General features: G+C 43.8%; 3 protein-coding genes and 1 long non-coding RNA gene across 7 annotated transcripts; 2 read left to right on the top strand and 2 right to left on the bottom strand.

Annotated features, from left to right (window-relative positions):
• Window positions 1-218: 218 nt before the first annotated feature.
• Window positions 219-1,849, bottom strand: elof1 (elongation factor 1). 3 transcript variants are annotated; one of them, XM_086170968.1, is made up of 5 exons: window positions 1,791-1,849; window positions 1,416-1,528; window positions 1,137-1,266; window positions 997-1,067; window positions 219-755 (listed from the first exon to the last, which is right to left on the bottom strand). In XM_086170968.1, the coding sequence occupies exons 3-5, from the start codon at window positions 1,250-1,252 to the stop codon at window positions 691-693; spliced, it is 252 nt and encodes an 83-aa protein (XP_086027094.1). In that variant the 5' UTR covers window positions 1,253-1,266; window positions 1,416-1,528; window positions 1,791-1,849; the 3' UTR covers window positions 219-690. The 3 variants fall into 3 exon arrangements, with proteins under 3 accessions (XP_086027094.1, XP_086027095.1, XP_086027093.1); XM_086170969.1 differs by lacking the exon at window positions 1,416-1,528 and having other exon boundaries at window positions 1,791-1,840; XM_086170967.1 differs by lacking the exons at window positions 1,416-1,528; window positions 1,791-1,849 and having other exon boundaries at window positions 1,137-1,405.
• Window positions 1,850-2,551: 702 nt separating this feature from the next.
• tmem205 (transmembrane protein 205) lies at window positions 2,552-4,788 on the top strand. Its single transcript, XM_086170839.1, has 4 exons — window positions 2,552-2,611; window positions 3,372-3,480; window positions 3,580-3,743; window positions 4,350-4,788. Exons 2-4 carry the CDS (start codon window positions 3,381-3,383, stop codon window positions 4,650-4,652), a joined length of 567 nt encoding a protein of 188 aa, XP_086026965.1. The 5' UTR covers window positions 2,552-2,611; window positions 3,372-3,380; the 3' UTR covers window positions 4,653-4,788.
• A 943-nt stretch (window positions 4,789-5,731) lies between these two features.
• LOC147220991 (uncharacterized) lies at window positions 5,732-13,605 on the bottom strand. The gene is made up of 5 exons (XR_015107974.1): window positions 13,506-13,605; window positions 11,581-11,682; window positions 10,831-10,948; window positions 10,526-10,652; window positions 5,732-5,791 (listed from the first exon to the last, which is right to left on the bottom strand). It is a non-coding gene; the product is annotated as an uncharacterized LOC147220991 (long non-coding RNA).
• rab3db (RAB3D, member RAS oncogene family, b) lies at window positions 6,804-19,038 on the top strand. Of its 2 annotated transcripts, XM_086170963.1 has the most exons (6): window positions 6,804-7,093; window positions 9,683-9,805; window positions 9,906-10,142; window positions 14,886-15,004; window positions 15,090-15,214; window positions 16,720-19,038. In XM_086170963.1, exons 3-6 carry the CDS (start codon window positions 9,906-9,908, stop codon window positions 16,905-16,907), a joined length of 669 nt encoding a protein of 222 aa, XP_086027089.1. In that variant the 5' UTR covers window positions 6,804-7,093; window positions 9,683-9,805; the 3' UTR covers window positions 16,908-19,038. The 2 variants fall into 2 exon arrangements, with proteins under 2 accessions (XP_086027089.1, XP_086027088.1); XM_086170962.1 differs by lacking the exon at window positions 9,683-9,805.
• Window positions 19,039-19,459: the final 421 nt, after the last annotated feature.

Below are 19,459 nucleotides of genomic sequence, written 5' to 3'. Positions count from 1 at the left end.
GCGGAAGTTTGCCATCTGGTGGGGGGAGGTAGTAACACGTCTGCAATTCCAGTCCTTGGATGCAAGGATGCGAGTCTTGACCAGCTCACCGGATGGTGGCGAGTATTGTTTTCCCTCTCCGAGCACCGGCTGTGTACCATCGCTGTTTGAAACTTGAGCTCATTGTAACGCTCCTTTTTTTTAATTTCATTTTATTTTTCTATATTAACTTTCACCAAACATCATGACATTTGTGCAATAAAAAAACACTAAAAAAAAAGAAAATGCCGAGATTTACTGTCATCGCCTCGGAGTGCACAAAGGAGCTGAGATATTCTATATATAAATACAAAATGTGTCTCACACTACAAAGAGGGCTCAGTGCATTACCGACATGGTTAAAACTATTACACTCCCAGCCAATAATCAATAATCGAAATATCACATTGGATTTCAAACATTAAAATGTGAAAAGGTCAGACACAACATTGTCATGATCATATATTGGGGGGTCTGACAGACAAAGGGGGTGGGGCTAAAAATCAATCGATATATCAATACTGCTGATTTTCTTTTGTATAAAAATACACTGATAAATAGAAAATATTGGAGGAAACCCCGCTTAAAACACAAATGGCAAAGTCCGTGATGCTTTCATAGAAATAAATATAACACTTAAAGGTGTGTGGGGGTCTGAAGGTGAGTCCGTTGCTACTGATTGGCAGCTTCACAAGCATCGATCCAGTCGCAATAAACGTCGACTGGCTCCGACAGGTCTGATAAAGAAGACTTAAGGAAGCGTTCATGTGAATGTGCACGCGCCCGAAAGCGGTACCTTGTCCCGTCAGCTGGTCAGTCAGTCCCACAATTCCAACTCTCAATTGGCTTAAAAAGAATAAACAGCAGCAGATTAATTCTGTCCTGATGGAATGCATTGGTTATTGATTAAAATTAAATTTGAGGGTTGACTCGACCACTCTGGGTGATATTCTGCAATATTACATTCGTGAAGGATACAGGTTATGGGAGTCTGGAATTCCTCCAGGCAAACACTGCATGATATAATCCCTGTGTTTCGAGTTCGCTCCCTAGAAAATAAATCAGCGATGCCGTCAGGTGCATTTTGGGAGCTGCAAATCGGAGGAGTCGCGACTTACATTTTGACATCACAGGATTTCTCGTGATTGCAGAACGGGCAGGTGAACTGGGTGTCCAGGTTGCCCGTCATTTTCTTCTTGGGCGGGGGTTTCCTCTTTGACTTCCTACGCCCCATTGGCAGGTGGTGATCTTTGCAGAGTGACACACACACACACACTTTTCCTTTCCATGACCCATCCACACACACCATGTCTCAAATGCATTGGGACGCCTGTGTGTGACGTCACATGCCCTGTTAGCATAGCACTGAGCTAAAACTGGGTGGAGTCACGTGTTACCTGGCGGCGAAACGCAATGGAGAGAAACCAATGGGAGCAGGGGAGGGTGTTATTAGACGCTCCCTACGCCGTGAGTAACTGTCACATATCCCCGGGCAGGTCCCAGTTGGCGCCTGAATTAATTTCCCACCCCCCCAAAAAAATAGTATTAGAAGAAACAATTATAATACACCTCCATGTGCAAAAAGTCTAGTAGTGTTACAGGCTAGCAATGTAGGTAGCGAACACTAACCACTAACAGTGGAGGACGTCAATAAAACTGCGTACGTGTTGTTTAAAAAATACGACCGGAAGCTGTAGACCCAGCTTTAATAAATGTATGTATCCATCTTTCAAGTCTTTTAAAGCCACGTTGATACCACGACTGCATCTTACCCGAGGGATGTGATGTCTTGAAGCGGAGGATGCTGTCGTTCCCCGTCAGAATTTTGCCCCCGGCTGCTGTCTCCGCCTCCCGCTACCTATGATTGGTCCGCTGACGAGTACATCGATTTATGGTTGGTCCATGGGTAGGAAATGACAGCGATGCGTGTCCAATCACGTGTCGGATGCTGTTATCCTCTCTGTGACAACTTATTTCGAATTGGAAAAAAAACAAAACTTTAAAATGCAACTTTAAGTATTTTCATCCAACCAGCCAGAAAAAAACGCTCAAATTCTTAAGGCTCTTTTCCATACAAATACAGTGAATAGACCTGAAATAACAATAATAAAAAAAAAAAACCATTATTTTGAGTATGATAAACATGTAAAGAATATCAATGAGTTGTTATGCGGGCCTACATGTTTGATCATGCTCTTCGTAACGACAACAATATTTAAAAATGTATTGGCCGTATTAACAGGAAAAGCTCAAGATTTTAATTTCAATAATATAGATATGAATACTCCTAAACACGTATGTAACCAAATGATTTATGGTTCTGTCATAAGATATAATTCTCATATATTAACATTTTACGAACTGAGGGCTTTGAAGGATAAGACAATTAGATAGATATAAACAACAAAAAAAAAAAATCTCGAATTAAGGGACTCTGTTTAAATGAAAAACGCAAGTGAACCAAATCCAATTGGTCCGTCCTGCCTCAAGGGGCGGGGCTTATTACCAAACAACAATAATAGAGGAAGTGCCTCAACCAGACCTTCAATGGCTCATATGTTGTAATTCTTACATATCTTACAAGGAGAAACAAGTGAGTACTTCTCCTTTATTTTCTCAATCGCCGATTTTATGCCACCTAACGGGATAGAGCCAAACGCTGACGGCGGTGGTGTTAGTATTAAACTTGCGTAACGCAGCGTTAGCGAGAAGACAAGCGGTGGTTAGCCTGGCTTGTCCAGACCACTGGTGTGCATTCACTGCTGCTAACTTTATCAATACTTTACTTTACTTAACAAATATATTGTGATTGCCCCCATTGATCCCTGTAATTATATTGTCTATTTCTTTACATTATGTGATGCAACTCGTGCTTATCAGGTTGTGCACATGTGATGCACTGTTATCTTACTTGCCCCTAAACCCTCGTCATCTGTTTAAAGTGATAGGGACCCCTCATCTTTAGCCGCTCAAAACAGTACTTTCGGTTGTTTTTCAAGCTCTACATCTTTGACTTTTTCTAGCTTTTTTAAAGTCTTAATATATATGACATGATAATTAACATCTGCTCCATCTCTCATCCATTTTCATAGCAGTATAAACTTTTACTAACTGCAACCAACTTAAAAACAACATTTCATGCCCCCTAACAAAACCCGCCATAGCGATCATTCTTCTTCTAAATTTAATCTGAATGATACCTTGAATTTATCGTATTCATTGAACTGCTCATTTTTAAGGCTGGATTTTATAATGCCAGAGGAATATATATATTTGAGTATAGTCTGTTTCATATCACAAGGGGATTGGAAGTTTCAGTGCATTGTGTTCAGTGGGCGTCTTTTTGTTGACAGCTTGGTGCCATGGCAACGGAGGGTCAGCCCACCGACCTGGTGAAAGTCATACACCTCCTGGTGCTCTCTTTTTCCTGGGGAATGCAGATTTGGGTGTCCTTCATCGCAGGTACAAGAAGAACGGCAGCAGCTGTCATGGTTACCGTATACGCGTTTCTGTACTGACAGACGTTTTTTGGGGTTCTCTCTGTGTTACTCATGGCTGCAGGTTTCGCGCTGGTGCAGCAAGTAACTCTGCACACATTTGGCCTGGTGCAGAGCAAACTCTTCCCTGTGTACTTCCGCTCCCTGCTGGCGAGCAGTTTTGTCAGCCTGGCGATTTATGCTGTTTACCACCCGAGAGAACTGCTGGACTCACATGAATGCGTGCAGGTTGGACATCACACCTGGACATACAGCGTTGTAGCTAACTGTCTAACTAATTAGCTAACAACATTACACATTATACTACATTAGTAGGTCCTCTGGGAAAACCTAATCCAGGAAATGAATGTCTGGATATTCACCAGCCAGGTTTTTCAACATCTGCATGCATATTAATTACAATATCTGCCTCGGCAGGGAGAATAATGCACAAATAAATTAAGTTTGCCTCCCAGCCTAAAGAGGTGGCTTAATCACATTTTTTTTTTTGTATTTAAACATTACACATTATTTGAAAATGCAATTCAAATACTCCCTTACTCCTAATTCTTCAAATTCTCCTGGATGTTTTCCAGTTCTCGCTTTTCTCGCTTTATTTAAACTTTGGAGTAATCTGTGCAATTTTTTTTTTTTTCAATCAACATTTAAATATTTTGGGATTCTGTTGATTTCTTAATTTGCCTGAGAATATCCTAATTGTTGAAAAAATCTTTAGCATTTATTTATTAGGTTAACAAAAGGTAACAAGAGTAGCTGGGGGTATGTCAAATTTATTGACCTGAGAGATCTATTTAGAATGCAGTTTGTCCAAATAAGTTTTCTCCTCCCTCGCAGATGGCTCTGTATTTTGTGACGCTGACCACAGCGGGTGTAAACGCTCAGTGGTTTGGGCCCACCGCCACCAAGGTGATGTTTGAGCTACAGGAGGTTGAGAAGGAGCACGGGCTGGGAAACCAAATCGGACTAGGCAGTCAGAGGGAAGGTTACGCCAAGCTCAAGGAGCAAGACCCCAAGTACAGAGCACGCAAGAGCCAGTTTGGCCGCTACCACGGCCTGTCCAACCTCTGCAACCTTATAGGCGTCATCAGCACGACCGCCAACTTGATCTACACGGCTCTGAATTTATCCACCATTTAGACATCTCACATGTCACACTTTTACGTTACTTCCGTCAAAGAGTAAACACTGGGATTGGCATTTGGAGTTTTGGCTGCTCTCCGAGAGACTGGCGCCGCCGTCTTTCGGACACCTTAATAAATATCCCTGATAACTGTCATTAATGCTTTCCATTGGTTTTATTGTCACTAAAATGATATTTGCTTGTTTTTGAGAATTTTAGGCCCCTGCAGCGTGAGGTCAGGGGTGCGAAGGTCTTGTATTGTTAGTTAACATGGTAAACAGCAGGGGGAGCTGTTGTGCAAAATTACAGGGGCCTTGGCTGAGCAGGCTGGCATATTTTGTACATAAGGTGACATTTATTTTATTGTAATATTGCAGTTAAATACAAAGGATTCCTTTAAGCAAAATGAAAAAGTAAAAACTCAGTTTAAGATTTTATCTCTTCCTGAACTTAGACACGGCAAAGGTGTCATCCTTGTTAGCATCTGATGATGCAACGCTAAGATAATCTCCACACAAATCATAGAGTTGTTGTTCTGTGCTATCGATGCCACAGTCTGAAACTGAAAGAAAGAGACCGAGGCATGTTGAAAACCCAATTATATAAAAAGTCAATGGCCCAGGTTTTTTCTTGCTACCTCAAATCAGGATGTGTGTAAATCCTAAATGATCCTTTTTGCATAATTTCAACCCCCCTGACGTTGGTGACAGAACCCAGATCCAGCAGTGAAAGGCCTGGATTAGGAGCAGACGGGTTCTAATCAAATAACGGATGATGTATCGTCACAGCCTTGCGATCGGAGAACGTCATTTCCCTTGATGGAGACAGATAATGAACACAAACCCATCATAACAGGGTCTTTTCTAAGGGTCAATAAAAACTGAACGTCGGGGCAACACAATGGATGTATCAGTGTTTTCCCTGGAATGATAAATGTTCACTCCTTTATACGTCTAGTCACTAATTCTACAAACGCTGACTTGTGATTTTTCTAATGGCCTCCGTTTTGACGCGCCGTCCTCTCGGGTTACCCGCCATCTCCGGCATCAGGAAACAAAGGAGACGTGATGGGTGAAGATGGACGCTGCGAAATAACGGGCGTTGGTGCAGGTCGGGCACAAGCGGAGCTCCAAGGCGACGTTTCAAAATCCTTCGGCTCAAGTCAAGACAAAGGGAAGTGATTTCAAAAAGACAGGTGACGCCAGGCCCTCGCATTCCTGCCCTGAACAAGGAAATACACGTCTGTGTCTTCAATTTGTGCTGCTTATCTTCATTCAATCATTTTAAGATCATTTAACATCCACTCTAACATTTGGATTCACTCTTGCTCACCGACCGGGTTCTACTTTTTCGTAATTTGGTGCAAAATAGTAGACAGGAAGTCACGTTTTTCTTCATATATAAGTCAAAAGTGGTTGTTTTTGAAATTGGCAAAAGACATATGTGGGAAAACTGATGTTCTAATGATGCTCGTTTTGAGAAAATACATTTTCTGAAAATGTGCAAGTCGACGCTGACGCCGAACACTGAGCGTCGCAGACAAACAAAAAACAGAATTTTGTTCGAGAATTTAGTTGATTTGAACGACCGTTCCTGTTAATTTTGGATCAAATATTTTGTCTGTGTGTTTGCAATTATATAAATACATTTGGATTAGGAAGTAACGCGGGGGTCAATTAGGGCAATCCTCCCCTTCGCCATTGTTCTAGTCATATAGACTTTTTAATTCCACTTCCGTCAGCCGAAGAAAACACTCAAATCTTTGTACTTTTTGAGAGCTTAAAACACTTAAAAGCCTTGACTTTGACACTTTATATTTTTATTTGTATTTCTTATTCTCCCTCCTTCCTACTATTATCTATTATTGTTATGTTTTACTTGAAACTCAGGCACAACAATTTTCTTCGGGATAAATAAAGTTGTTCTTATTCTTATATAAAGTAATCGCAAATTAATAGCCTAGAAACACTGGGATTTACAGATTATTATAATTCTATATAATCCGATGCATAGAGGCTGCCTCCATTAGTTTCCAGTAAGTGGTTACATTTCAAAATAATGCCCCCCCTTTTCCACCCAAGGGCCGCTTCCTGCCCTCTAGGGTGTGTGCGTTAATGGCGTGGTTCTTGCGCATTAGCGGCACACACACACACACACACACACATACACACACATACACACACACACTCGGAGCCTCAGGTAGCCGGCAACTGCTTCCAGTGTCCACAATTTGCACATTTTGGAGAGGAAAACTCCCCGTCAGGAGATCCGGGAGCTGCTCGGAGGTCCCTCACCGGGAGAGGGCGCGTTCAAGAGCAGGAAAAAACCGAGGGATTTTCCGGCTTCGTCCCGCGAAACGTGAAATCTGAATCGAAAGGCGTCTCTCCCACGGACGGAAGTCGTCGCCCTGCGATCGGCGTGGTGCGTTTTTGTGGAGGTTTTTTTCTCCCGTGAGAAGGTAAGTTGGGGTGAAGTTGCTTCCACTCCTCCACCTTCGTCTTTTTTTTGCTGCATCACACTTCCGTCGCGCCCGGAGATGTGACTTTATCCGAGTTTATATTGTTTACATTTTTTTTTTCTCGCGAGATTATCGTCGTGATCGATCTGACATCGAGTGTTCAGGCCATTTTCTGCTAAAATCGAAGGTCCAAACGACCCTCCGCCGGTGTGGTTGCACCATCCCCGGAGCTCCCATTGCGCTTTTCCTCCTTCTCTTCCATCACTGATGGCTCACCTTATCAAAAAGTGGGATCCACCTGTTAATGCTTTTATTTTGCTGAGATCCACCTGTTAATGCTTTTATTTTGCAGCGATCCACCTGCTAATGCTTTTATTTTGCAGAGATCCACCTGCTAATGCTTTTATTTTGCAGAGATCCACCTGTTAATGCTTTTATTTTGCAGGGATCCACCTGTTTATGCTTTTATTTTGCAGATGGTTCCACTTGTTCATACTTTTATTTTTAGAGTGATTCACCCCTTAATGCTATTATTTGGTAGAATTAACAGACGGGTCGCTCCATGGAGAACCACCTCGGTGAGATCCAGAGATCCACCTGTTCACGCTTTGAATTTGTAGCCTGATCGAATCAGACGCTTTAATTTTGCAGGGTGATTCACCCAGTAGTGATCCAGTTTTTTAGTTGTTTATTTAGTTAGTTATTCAGTAATTTTGTGAAAGGGTTCAGATGGCTTGCCTTCTGAAGAACCACCTCGATGAGATCCACCTGTTCGGGCTTTTATTTTGTTGCGTGATCCACCCATTGATTCTTTTAATATGTAGCCCGATTCTCTATTAATCATTTTATTTGTTGGAGTTCCCGGATGGCAAACCTCCGTGTGCTTCATCATTTAATGCTTTTATTTTGTAGACTTAACAGATGGTTCGCTTAAAAGATGAACCACTGCAGTGGAATCCACATATTTATAGTTTTTCCACCTGTCAGTTCTTTTATTTTCTACAAACCCTCAACACATTATTGGGTCCCGATAATTCTAAAAAGGAGAAGTTGTGTTTCTCAAGCCTGCGTCTTTTTTTTTTTTTTTTTTTTTAACCTTCCGGGAGATTTAACTGCACAGCAAACACAGCAAACATGTGACTGGTTTTACCTCGGGCTTAGTCTGAGCGAATGGGGAGTGTTAGAACGAGGGGGGGGGACACACACTCACTCACACACACACACACACACACACACACACACAGAACCTCGTGGGCTGCTACGTCCTCACACACAGCGAAGGCATCACCTGATTGGGATTTGACAGAATATGGATGTTGTGTTTTGCAGCGTCACCGTGGACGAGTCCATGGGAGAGAATGGGATTATTTATCTTGAAGTGAATGTTGGTTTAAATAGTCTTATGTCTGTTTACTAAGCAGAGGCCGGCATGCAGAGCGTGAAGTCACCGCAGTAAATGTCGGTAAACACCGCTGTCGCTCTTGGTGTATCAGTAATGAGCTTCCTCTCTCCTGTGGCAGGAGGAGGGGGTGATGTTGGATATGGTCGTTCTGCACCCCCCACACACACACACACACACCTTACCGGACAGTCAAGAGCTGGGCCAGGCCGCCGCCTTGACCCCTAATGGGGCTTCGCCGGCAGCCGAGCCGTGGTCTGGTCTCCACGGAGACGAGGGGGAGGAGAGGCCGAGGCGTTTTGATCGGCTGTGTGTTTGTGTTTGGGGCCCGGCCGCCGACACTCGCGGCACGCAACCGCCGGCGATCTCGTAACCGCCCTCTGGTGGGATCGAGCCGACGAGGAGGCGAAGGGATAACGTGTTTGGTGTCGTGGGAAATTCGTTTTCAAGTGCGGCGAGAACCTCCTGGATTTGAGGCACTTTCTTCTCTTGTCACTAAAGACTTTGGCTTCACTTTTCTTTGTTGTTTTCTTTTCCCTGATGAGAAGTGTTTGGTGCTTCCTGAGAAACGCGCTTTGGCGCTGAAACGGAAGTTTGAAAAGTGTATAACGGTAGAAAAACTGGTTTAAATCCGGATAAAACCTGGTTCAGTCTTCTATAATTTAGAAAGTAGAGGAAATAGGAAAAGTGATCTAAATTGGTTTAAATCTGGTTTAAATCTTGTTCAGACCTGGTTTAATCTACCATAAATAGGGAAGCTAGTCTAAATCAGATTGAAATGCGTTTTAAACCCGGTTCAATCTTCTACATCTAGGGAAGCTGATTTAAACCCAGTTTCATCTTCTGTTATTACGGAGGCTTGTTTAAACTTGGTTCAGTCTTCTATCACTATGGAAACTGGTTTAAATCTACTTTAAAAAAATTCACGTCTGGTTTAATCTGCTATTTAAAAAAAAAAAAAAAAACTGGCACAACAATTTCCTTCGGGATAAATAAAGTTGTTCTTATTCTTATTCTTATTCTTATATAGCAGATTATCATATATATATAAAAACTCCTATGTCGATACAATTCTGTTTATTTTATATTATCTATTTGTCTATCTATCTAGGCCCTGATTCGAACCTAAAATGTCTGGGGAAATGGAAACATTTGTATTTTGAACATACACTTGGTGACCATTTTATTAGGTACACCTGACCAGTGGCTCCTTGAGCTCCTGCGGCCTTTCTGGCATCTTGTCGCTCTTCTTCCTCGAACTGTGAACTTCGGCGGGTTTCCCGGAACCACATCTACGGCCCGCAACACACTAGGTAGCTGCCTCGAGACGTCGAGCAGCTTCGTGATGCAAAGCAACTCGAGATGTGAACGGCGGCACTGATATTTTGCGTCTTCGCCCCCTCCTCTTCCCAGATGGCATCGACCGAGTCGCGGCTTCAGCAGCAGCCGTCCCCGAAGGACGCGGCGGACCAGAACTTCGACTACATGTTCAAGCTGCTGATCATCGGCAACAGCAGCGTGGGAAAAACCTCTTTTCTCTTTCGCTACGCCGATGACTCCTTCACCTCCGCCTTCGTCAGCACCGTCGGCATCGACTTCAAGGTCAAGACGGTCTTCCGCAACGACAAGAGGATCAAACTCCAGATCTGGGTGAGCAACGCAAACACCATCTTCCCCCTCTTCCGAATTCCAGATGACGATAGCCTTTTTAAAATTTTTTCAATGGATTTCCATTACATTACATTATATTACATTGCATTTGGCAGACGCTTTTATCCAAAGCAACTTACAATAGAGGACATAAGCACTGCAAATAACACTTGCAAATACAAGATGCACAGGAAATATACAGAACAGTAAGCTGGGGTTAGTTTTGTTTTTTTTTTTGTTTTTTTTTTGTTTTTAAGACAAAAACGTACACATACGTACACACACACACACACACACTGCATAGCCTAACTTGGTGCCTAACCTGATCTGGGGCAGCTCAAGCATCAGCGCAGTAAATAGTCCTGAAAGAGAAAAGTTTTTACCTCCCATTTACCTCCCATAAGTTTTTCCATCCCATTTTTAATGGAATAATAGAAAACCAGAGTGAAAGGGAAGCTTTAGAAGACGGAGGCGAGACCAGCCGTGTTGCTGAAAAGATGGGAGGCAGAGCTGGAGAGAGCAGAAAGGAAAATGTTGAGGTTCCCTTTGGGAGTGAAGAGGATGGATAAGTAACGGCTAATGGTCTCCGCTTACGTAGCGCTTTCACACGTTGCGGTTTGGAAGCACTTTACATTAGATAGCGTTCGCCCGGTCACACACACTGATGGCGGCAGAGCATTAACCAGACCTTTGGGAGCAACTTTTGGGGTTCGTTTCTTGCCCAAATTTTGTCTTGTTGGATTTCCTGGAGATAAAGTCGGACTGAGATGGTTTTAGGCAGGGGAGGGAAGGTGAAGATCTGAGATCTGGATGGAGGAAAAGAGGACAGGAAGTTAAATGGTGTGAGAGAAGAGGACGCAGAAGAGAGGATTATCTGGACCGAATTTTTCCCAATTTTTCAAATCGCTTCTGTTGACCCTCAAGGCTGCCAAGTCTTGCCGACCCGGTCGGACCCGGGAATCTGATGCTTGTTCGTCTGTGTTTTCGGCCGGGGTCGACTGGACTCCCTCTCATTTTGGAGAATTTAATCTTCTACTTTGCTGCAGAATTGCGGCGTCGATTTGTTTTGATGTTATTTCGTCACTTGCGCTACGAACACGGGGACGTGATCGCCTCATTCAGAATCAGCCCCGCATCTCCGATCCTAAAGTTATCAGCCTTAAAATCAAACGTGATCGTCTCATTTGGTTATTTTCCACGTGGCGTTGTAAAGTTTATCTCCTCCCTTTCAGTCGCCTGCGGATTCCTGTTGATACGCTTCGCCGCCTCTGTTTAAACAGCTGATTGATTCCAACCGGCAACTAAAGGCCACTTTGTGCAGACACACAAAAGCCACCGCCGGTTGACCACGATGAGTCACTGAGCCCACACCAAAACACACATTGTGTGTGTGTGTCTGTGTGTGTGTGTGTGTGTGAGTGAGTGTGTGCCGGCTTACCTGACCCACCACCCGTCTTCCGAAAACAGACACTGGCCACCGAAAGGGAAGGGTTATCTTGAATTAGCTTTTCAATTCCGGTGATCCTGAGAATTATTATAACTGAAAGCAAAAGTGTGAACATTTCAGGTTCCACAAAGTTGAAGTAACATATTTATTTGTCAGAACTGCAGATATTTAGGACTGTATTGTTTCACATCTGCTAAAAAGGAGTTTCCTTTGTGCTTAAAACATACAAAGGTGTGGGAAAAATACATCCAAAAATAGATTTCTGGGTAAAGATGTGGTTTGACAGGTCTTGGTTTACATAGATGGAAAATAATTGTTAATATTGTCACTGTTCAGGTGAATGTTTGTGCGTCTATATAAAATTTGAGAGTAAATTTTTGCATGTCTCTATATGTAACCCTACCATTGACTGGCAAGAGCCTCACCTCTTGCCCAATGACACCGACTCAACCCTTATCGCAGGATAAGCATAAAAGATAAGGAATGGATGACTGAACAAATTAATGTCTTTTTAAACTTGCGAATTGGAGGTGAAATAAATGCTTAAAATCAGAAAAATAAAGCTGCTTTATGGCACCGGATTAGATTTTTCGGTGGCTAAGCAACATCGAGCTCTGGAGTGTTTCGCGACGGCAGGCTCGGCGCGGGCAGTGCGCGTGTGCATTGTGTGTGTGTGTGTGTGTGTGTGTGTGTGTGTGTGTGTGTGTGTGTGTGTGTGTGTGTGTGTGTGTGTGCCAGCGCCTCGCTGCTTAATGACACACGGGCCTGGTATTTCCTTCGCTCAGGAAGCAAAGGAAGTTCCCTATCAGTTTCTGACAGGGGGCGATGAGGACAGAATCCAGTTCTCCGGTAACGTTTACTTCGAGGAAAAGAAATCAGACGTCCCGTCCAATAGTAGCGCTCCCTTTTTAACATATATTGTTAATAATCAACCGTAATTTCCTGTCTGGCTGACAGAGATTTCACCTGGTTCTTAAAAGTGTCGTCCCTCAACAGCTGCTAGCCTTCCTTTGCGTATCATGGAAACAGGCTAGCCTGGTAGCACACACACACACACACACACACACACACACGCACGACCAGACTCTATACAAGTTATGTTTACATCCCTGCGCTCTATGTCATGGAAATGTGTTTCTGAGCTGTGAGTAAACACGCACACGCCTTGCACACACTTTGGCCGGAGCGCAGCCGATGACACACGTTTGGAGATTCGAACCCTTCGCTTTTTCGAGACCCTTTGGAGCAGAAGTTGGGTCTCGGTGAGCCCAAACCATAAGAGCGGCGCCCTAAAGATTGAAGGTGCATTTCGACGAAGCCAGGTTTTATTTCAAAGAAAAAGTAGTTGCTTAGATGGTACTAATAAACCTGATCGTGTCCCTCGGTATTCCACGGATGGAAGCGCCAATCTACGAATCGGATTGCCAGAATTGGAAGATATGTGTTTTCTTTTTATTATCATATGTAATACACTTAATTAGAGCTTCAAAATAAGAAGTTACAGCAGCTTATTTTATTTATGTCTTTATCATACATAATACACTTAATTAGAGATTTTATTTTTAAAGATATATTTTAACTAACAGGAAATGACACCAGCTTATTGTATTTTATTTATGTCTTTATTTATCATATGTGATACACTTATTTAGAGCTTTTATTCTTAAAGATATAGTTTAAAAAGCACAAAGTTGCGGCAGCTTATTTTATTTTGCAACGTTCGTTTTAGAACCGTGTCATTTTGGGCTTGCAGCGCTCCTGGCTACAACTGAACATTCATGAACCCTCAATAGCCTCTGGTTACCTGGACAACCCCACCCCCATCCCCTCTTCAGCATGAGGAAACATCATGCACACACACACACACACACATATATGTGCACACAGCAAATGCAAATGCAAATGGAGTGTGTTACCAGGTAACCATGTGGGTGGAGGGGAGTTGATCCGTGGACTCCACCTTTCTGATCTTTCCTCTCGTCGCTCCTCGAGCTGCGTCTGAAACACAAAACGAAAACCAGAAAAACTGCAAATTTATTCGGAAGCGCCTCTTTTTTTGTCTCTGCTAACATATTCCAGGATACTCGTTTGCGTATGATAAACACACGGTACAGAGGTAACTGAGTGGCGACAGGAATAATGCAATTTATTATCTTTATTTTATTCACATGCCCTTGAAAGGCCTTTGAAACATATTTCAATATTCTTCTCCTTTGGGCTGCTCCCTCTGGGCTCGCCACAGCCAATCACCTGCCTCCATCTAACCAACCGCCAATCACCTGCCTCCATCTAACCAAGAGCCAATCACCTGCCTCCATCTTACCCTCTTCACTCCCACCAACTAACTTCCTGTCTTCCTTCACTCCATCCATCAACCTCCTTTATGGACTTCCTCTAACCTTCATCCCTCTCCTTTTCAGGTCATTCCTCCCCCTCATTACAGACAAAACAACTCTTTTAAAAAGAGATTTTTTTTTTTTTTACAAATTTACTCCAGAGTTTGTTTCTAGTTTAAGAATAAGTATGTGGTTATTTTCCTGTGACTAAATCTTTTCTGGGTAAATTCACACTGGTTCGTGTCTGACTTTTTACGTCATTTATATCATAGAATAATAAATTAAACAAATGTTATGCCAATGTTCAAGTAAATTGCTCTTTTAGCACTTCTTTAGTAATAATATATGTAATAAGAAGAAGAATTCTTCTTATTATTGTTATATCATCAATTGAAAAGGAGAGATTAACATAGATTTGTCAACTCAAATCACAATTTTGAGTCAATATCAACCCTGTATTGAGCCATCAGGTGACAGAGGCGCATGAACTGCATGATATAAAATACTACATTTCTGTCAACATTTTATTTACAATATTTACAATATAAACTGTGCTCTATTACATTTCCTCTCAAGTGAGTCTGCTGGACAAATTATTTTCTTTCTATACAACAGGAAAAACGACTTAGACACTTAACAATTTAGTGGTTAGTGTTCAAAAAAAAAAAAAAAAGAAAAGATAAATATTTTCCAAATCATATTTAAATACATTTTCCGGTTCATGCCTGCAGCTGTCGCTCCTGCTTTTCGCCACATAAACTACCAGTGCGTTTCTGTTTTGAGACAATGTCGTCCCCGTGTGGTTAATAGTGATCACTGCAATTATTTTGACCTTATTTTATTAATCTCGCTACGTATAGGCTAGTTAGGTGATTGCATCATTACAAATACATTAATTTAGAGCCATTATAATCACACACAACGCTATTGTAAAGGAAAATTGTATGTGTTTGAACGCAGGACACGGCGGGTCAAGAGCGCTACCGTACCATCACCACGGCCTACTACAGGGGAGCCATGGGCTTCCTCCTCATGTATGACATCACCAACCAGGACTCCTTCAACGCCGTGCAGGATTGGTGAGTCGAAACGCCGCCAGCAGTTTCGGTCGCGCAACTATAAATGCTCGTGTTCATCTTCAGCCACTTCCACGGGACTCCGCAGGGCAACGCAGATCAAGACCTACTCGTGGGACAACGCCCAGGTCATACTGGTCGGCAACAAGTGTGACCTGGAGGACGACCGGCTGGTGCCCACGGAAGACGGCCAGCGGCTGGCGGAGGAGCTGGGTAAACGTGCGCCGTTAGTCGAGGCGAAGATGCTTTGCGGCTCACGACGGGCTGCGTTTGGAAATGGGTGCATTTGAGTGTGTAGAAGAAAAGCCTTTTACTCAGTTCAAAGTGACACGTCGTGTAAATATATCTGGATATAAAGAACGACCAACAAGCAACGGGGCAGTTATGAACTGCAACTTGACGTTACTTTTTTTCCGAACAGTGCTTGTAACAAAGCTGATAGAAGCGATTAATAATAAATAACACGAGGAAAAGTCAATCCATCCGTTAAACCGTCAAATTTGTCTTTTTCGGTGCCGGAATTCAACGGTCTCAGAATTTTACGGTACCGTATTGTCACGACCATAAGGCGCACATAAAAGTCTTAGATTTTCTTCAAAATGTGCCGCGCGCCCTATATTGCAATGTGCCCTGTGTGTTGTTGTTGTTGTTGTAAGGCGTAGTAGAGAACACCATCAGAACGTTAAAGGGGGAAGTTGGGCGTTGATTGTATATAAAAGAATGGGTATGTGCGTTATGCAGAACACTGTTATTTCAACAACCCTGAAAACATCGCCGACAAACACATCCAGGCTAGCCACATCGCTAACATGGACGAGGTGCCGCTCACTTTCGACATCCCGGTGAGTCACACTGTGGAGAAGAAGGGGACCAGCATGTTAGCGATACGCACAACGGGGTACGAAAAGTCTTCTTGGAGACCACGGTTTCACTGAGAGTGGAACGCAGCGAATGGATCGTAGATGCTCAGGCTAACGTGTCTGCCGGCACTGTTGTTCGAGCTTTCGCAAAAGCCGGCATCATTTCCGAGGAGCCGCGAATGAGGACTTCGATGGGTTCGATTGATGATGATTACCGGTAAAAAAAGATGTAAATACCAAACTCAGTTTTGCTCCCGCTCTATTTTTAAATACACACACTTGTATGCTTGTGTGTGTGTTGTTGTTGTAAGGCGGATGTAGTAAAGGGACACCATGAGAACGTTAAAGGGGCAAGTGCGGGCGTGGATTGTATATAAAACCCGCGCCCTATAATCAGGTGCGCCTTATGTGTGTATTAAATACAATAATGGCACACATAACTGAGACTGCACCTTTTAGTACGGTGCTCCTTATGGTCGTGAAAAATAAGGTAATTTCATTGGCCCGATGTGACGAGGCTAAATGTTTTGATGGCATGAAGCTTTTTTGCCCCCAAAAAATCCATAAATTAGACGCAGTGTTCAAAGCGTGTGAAAAAAGTAGCGGTTTATAGTCTGGAAATTAAAGCATATTATCGATTATTAAATCGGAATCTATTCCGGGTCGGTACACATAATGCACATCATCATTATGTCCCTCCTGAAAATAGCCTGCAAAGTGTGCATTAAACAGTAATAATAAGTTAAATAAGAATTAATGATGAAAAGATAAAATCAGAAATAGTGGATTATAAGCCGTTAATCACATTTCTGTCCGATTTCTGTGTTCACATTGCGTCTACTCTGTGTCCCGTGTCAGGTTTTCAGTTTTTCGAGGCCAGCGCCAAGGACAACATCAATGTCAAGCAAGTCTTCGAGCGCCTCGTGGACGTGATCTGTGAGAAGATGAACGAGAGCATGGAGGGCGACCTCAACCTCGTGTCCAACCACCGGAACCACAGCCTGAAAGACTCTCCATCGGAGACCCACGGAGGATGTGCCTGCTAAATCCTCCCGGTCAAATTCCGAAACACATATGCACGCGCGTACACACACACACACACACACACACAGATACACACAGATGCTCATACATGAAGGCGACTTCTCTGTCTTGAAAAAGGTGCTGCTCTTCTTCTGGTCTTTTCGCCGCAGCCACAGGACAACCAGCTAAGATATTCATCGCTTGCCGTGTCAGACCCCACACACACACACACACACACACACACACACACACACACACACACACACACACACACACACACACACACACACACACAGCTCAGGCCTGCTGTTTCCTTTAAAGAGGCCCACTCTGTTTTAGGCTGATAGTCCACTGCCCGAGTGATCCGTCCACTCCCCACAGTGACCCCCTCAACACCTCCCCCACCCCCTACACACAAACATACACACACACACACACACACACTGACACACTCGCTCAAATCCTCAGTTTGCTTTGCAGTTGTGGAGATGGAACCACACCATTGCTTGTCTTACATCCGCTGTCCTCATAATACATGGTAATAATGTGTATTTTCATAATCGCAGGCCGAAAAAGGTGTCCGTATACGGTCCCCTGACCATATATGGCGAGAGCGTCAAGCTCAGATCCATTAATAGTGAACAATTATTTGGAATAACTCACCTCTTTTTCTGAGCCACACTTCTGTGAGACAAACTAGTACTTTATAATGGTTGGCCGATCCAGGGTGGTCAGGTTTTTAAGGCCTCATGCTAAGCTAAGCTACACAAAACTCTGCTTTGTGTTGACCACGCAGACAAAGATGTGGATTCTTCTTCTATCACTTAGTCCCAAAATAATAATCTCCCATCTTCCTCAAAGGTTTCTCAGCTGATTTTCTCATCTTCACTTTAAAGGGCATCAAACTATCCACTGTGCAGATGTTTTGCCGGGCGAGTCGAAATGCACACTGGGCTCCTGAAGAACTTTCAAAGTCCGCGTTTTTCTGCAACCACCTGGTGTCAAAGCATTTTGGGGCAGGAAGCGCTTCAGGAACATCGCACGAGGGTCCTTGGTTGCATTCTGACGAAGCTCTCTGTGTTGGGTCTCCATGTTCACCCTGGATTTTCCAGACATGTGAATGAATGTGTATGATTGTATGTTTCCATAGGATGTGAATGAGAGGGTGAATGGTTGAATGGCTCTGGTATATGAATGAATGAGGGAGTGTCGTCTGAGTGAGGGTATGGTGTGGAAATGAGAAATCTATATGAAATCTATATGAAATATGAAAGAGTAAATGGTTGTCTATCTATTTGTGGCCCTGTGATTGGCTAGCAGCCGGTCCAGGGTGAACCCTACCTCTCGCCCAATGACAGCTGGGATAGGCTTCAGCCGCCCATTACTCTTGACTGCAGGATGGAGTGTATGGAGAATGAATGAGTGAATTAATTTTGTCTGGCTAATTCTTTCCTGGATCAGTGCTGGCAGTAAAACTGCAATGCAACGCTGTCACCTGACCCCCCCCCCCCCCCCCTTTCATGTCACCTGTTTGCCACCAACAAATGCACACACTCTTCCACCTTGAAAAATCCGATGTGAATACACACACACACGCACGAACACGCGCGCACACTATACATCACTTTAAAACACTCTTCGGTTTGCTTTTGGATTTTCTTCCTGATAGTTCTGTTTATGTATATGTGCATGTGTGTGTGTGACTGTTTACACTCACAGGCAACGTCAACAATCCGCTGAGGCACAAATTGCTGTCTAGCATCTCTTACGTTGCACGCGTGCACATTAAATGTTTACTTTTGGTTTTGAAGTGCCTTTGTGCTGACTCTCTGTCCGCTCCTTTGACTGTTGCCCGTCAGTTAGACCAAACCACAGCCTGCAGTGATAGCAGCCTCACGCGGGGCTCGGGGGAGGGGGGGGTCATGACCGGTCAGCAACCGATCCCGCCGTTCTTTTCACCCTGCCGTTTCTCCAGCACCCGCGCCTGACCGCTTCGAAGAGCTTGTGTTCTTTCTTTTCACCGCTGATGTTTGTTTGTTTGTTTGTTTGTTTGGTGGCTCGCAGCATTCATGGATCCCCGGATGTCCGTTAGCGGCCCAATCGGGGAAAGGTCGTGACGTGTTTATGGAAATAAACGTACGAAAAAGCAGTGTGTAATGATGTCATCTCGCCTTGTGTTCACTCATTCACGCCTTGAGAGGGAAGTGCATATAAGATAACGGATTTCCCAAATCGCACCTATCTGCGCGCACGATCGCGCGTAGCTGTCAGGTTTCACGTGACGCCCCGCGGCTGTTATTCTGCGAGGGCCGATAACATCGAGATTGTAATTTATTGCCGCATCCCCCCCCCCGACCACCACCACTATTTTATCTGAAGACCCAGAGAAACCGCACACGCCATTGTTCTCCACAACAATGCGGATTTCCACATCCCCTTCTTCCTGTCACCTCGCCGGTCGGTGAGACCCCCGTCCAACCTGCTCCTCGCTTTCACATCCGGGGGTTCGGGGGGGGCCCGAACTGTCTCCGAGTGCAGGGCGAGGAGCTCAAAGGGTGCACGGCTAAAGCTAGCA

The sequence above is a fragment of the Fistularia commersonii genome, chromosome 23 (assembly GCF_037954325.1).
Source record: "Fistularia commersonii isolate RoL2024-O1a breed Wild chromosome 23, RoL_Fcom_v1.0, whole genome shotgun sequence".
In the NCBI taxonomy this organism is placed as follows: Eukaryota; Metazoa; Chordata; class Actinopteri; order Syngnathiformes; family Fistulariidae; genus Fistularia; species Fistularia commersonii.
The sequence above is the reverse complement of the archived record's forward strand: the minus strand, read 5'-3'. Positions and strand labels throughout refer to the sequence as shown.